Source organism: Fibroporia radiculosa, assembly GCF_000313525.1.
Source record: "Fibroporia radiculosa TFFH 294 genomic supercontigs, scaffold7948, whole genome shotgun sequence".
Lineage (NCBI taxonomy): Eukaryota > Fungi > Basidiomycota > Agaricomycetes > Polyporales > Fibroporiaceae > Fibroporia > Fibroporia radiculosa.
In genome coordinates, this window is record NW_012132929.1 from 1856 (window position 1) to 4405 (window position 2550).

Consider the following 2550-nt stretch of genomic DNA (forward strand, 5'->3'; position numbering starts at 1 on the left):
TCAACGCAGCACCGCGCGTCCGAACAGCGTCGGACCGCTGATGTACAGGATATGTGAGCAGGAGCTGGGTCCGCGCGTTTGCCCTCCGCACACCAGCGTGCGCCCCAAGATGTATCCAGCACGCTGTCGCCAGGGGTAGCTCGATGCGGATGCGAGCACAGGGGGATCGCCACATATGCACGGAAAAGAGCCTAGTGAGGGGGATGCGACGGGCGGGCGGGGTCGTCTGTGACGATCACATGGGATGATGTATTCAGCGAGAAACAAGCAACGGAGAACGGCAGCACAGACCCCCAGAGGTCCAGGAGACAGTCCCCAAAGGCACGTGCAGCACACTCGTCCATGTGCATGAGCAACCGGGTACATGGTGCACTGCTCGACTCGAAGATATCACTGTCCTAGACAGTCTTTGAATCGTAATCGTCGGGGGATATCAGTCGCTCTATCCTAACGATTTAAAGCCAGAGAGCCAGCGGTCGGAGTCGGAGACCTGCGAGAGTGTACCCCCCGAGTATTGGGGGAAAAAAAAAGCACAAGATGGACGAATTTGGCGATGGGGGGGCTGCAGAGTCAGGTAGAGTTGGCCGTGCGTCGGGTCTTTGTATTTTTAACCAGTAGGGAATCGGGCGGTCCGTATGAGCGCGGTCGCCGCGTAGTACAGCTGATGAGGAGGGGGGGGCGCTCCCTGGGAGGCTAGCCAGTACGGATTGGGGGGATTGCTCACTGTATTATTTGGAGCTTCAAATTGGCCTCGACCTCGTCGATGGACGACCCCCCGTCAGCGCTGGTGGCCTCGGCAGGAGGGAGGCCGCTATCGACCCAATCGAGAAGCACGATCTGGACGATTGTGGCGCACGCGCGAGAGTCCGTGCTCGATCGCGCAGGGAGAGCGTCCATATCCGGCCTCGAGGCACGCCACTAGGACCTGGCAGTGGCAGATGTTGGACAGATCCGGTAGGCCGCGCTCCGCCCGCAGAGTCGAGATCCGAGTGCCCCCCGCTGCATCTGTCGTCGTCCTCTGGCGATCCACCGGGCCGGGTCGTCGGCCACGCTGTCCGGTCCATTCGCACTGACCTGGTCTTCCCCCGGCGCCGCTCGTCGACACCGACTCGGCGTCCGTCGCCAAGCAGCGCTCAACCGCCGCCACCGTCCACAACTCAATGGCCTACACGCGCTGCCCCCTTCGGTTACACATCGTCCCAGGTGGGCCACCCGGCTTGGCGTGGGACTCCCTGCCCCCACCTACCGACTTGGCGACAGCCGCCCTGGCTCGGACACCCAGCTTGACGTCACCGGCCTGCACTCACGTCCACAAGTACGCAGTGCCGGCCCGTGTCCCCAGGCCGCAAACGCGACCGTTGCCTCCATGTAGATGATGCAGGCCCAGCACACCGCGGACAGCACGGTCCACGTCGCCGCCCACGACGATTTCCTGCCGCCCGCCAGCGCGGTTACCAAGCAACCTGGAGTGGGGCCGGCAGATTTGTCGCTTGCAAAGACATCCACTATGCGATTGGCCGGCGGTGGCTGGAATGACAGAGCATAGAGCGACGGTGAGGAATAGACCATGATACCGTCGTTTCATGCCGGCGGCGGCGGTGGCGCAGAGACTAGTGTGAACCATATGGGCGTTATGGACACCGGCGACCCGTCTTCCCGACGCAGAGCTCAAGCGGGGCCAGCTGCACCGTCGTCTCCACCTGACACTGGGGACATACTATACATAGCCGACGACACCAGCCGCGAAGCAGAAAAACATCAGCCACGGCCCAGGCTCGAGTCCTGCAAAAGCGCACCGTTACCAGACGCGGCTCGCACACCCGCATGCATCCCTATGACGTCGCCAGCCCGGCCTTCGAGTCCCTGCCCGCCAACCAGATCCCTCGTCGCGGGCGTATGACGCTCCAAAGAGACGATGCGACCAAACGAGGGAGGAGTCGAGGCCGTGCTGTACGCTATACGTCGATTCCCATCTTCCCTCGTCTCTGTCTTCACATTTGCCAATGCTTCTCTATCTGCCTGTCAGGCCTCCCCCCCCCTCACCTTTCCCCCGAAAACACAAGCATCTCGGCAGAGACGACGTCTCACGCCGTGGAATCACCGTGGATATCGCTCGCAGCACATCCGCAGAGCAGCGCAGGTCCTCGTGTGCGGCAGATAGGAGCCCGCCGGGCACAGAAGGGGTGCCATGTCGGCCCATCAACAGTCCTCGACAAAGGGACGCAGCCTAGTGACGGAGAACACGAACACGGCAGCATGCAGCTCTGAACGAGGAGCATCCCAGAAACGTCTCAACCGGGTCTGTCTCGCCTCGCAGAACGCGACTCGTCCAGCTCTGCGCACGACAGCGACGCTGCTCCGTCTCCGACTCGAATGCACCGCGGTCGTCTGTGAATGGAATGAAGCAGCCGAGCGCGCCCGCACGCCGCCCGCGGTACGTCCCCCCTGCTCGGCTCCCTCGAGGGCCTCGTAATCGATCGCCCCAAACTGTCGCCCACCCGCCCGCCTGCAGCTGCAGCGCGGCGGGTGCCGACCGGCGTGAGCGACAGC

General features: G+C 63.0%; 1 protein-coding gene across 1 annotated transcript; it reads left to right on the forward strand.

The window, feature by feature from the left end:
• Positions 1 to 1160: 1160 nt before the first annotated feature.
• Positions 1161 to 1546, forward strand: FIBRA_09067 (uncharacterized protein; the record flags this gene model as incomplete). Its single annotated transcript, XM_012321400.1, has 2 exons — positions 1161 to 1322; positions 1382 to 1546. 2 exons carry the CDS (start codon positions 1161 to 1163, stop codon positions 1544 to 1546), a joined length of 327 nt encoding a protein of 108 aa, XP_012176790.1.
• Positions 1547 to 2550: the final 1004 nt, after the last annotated feature.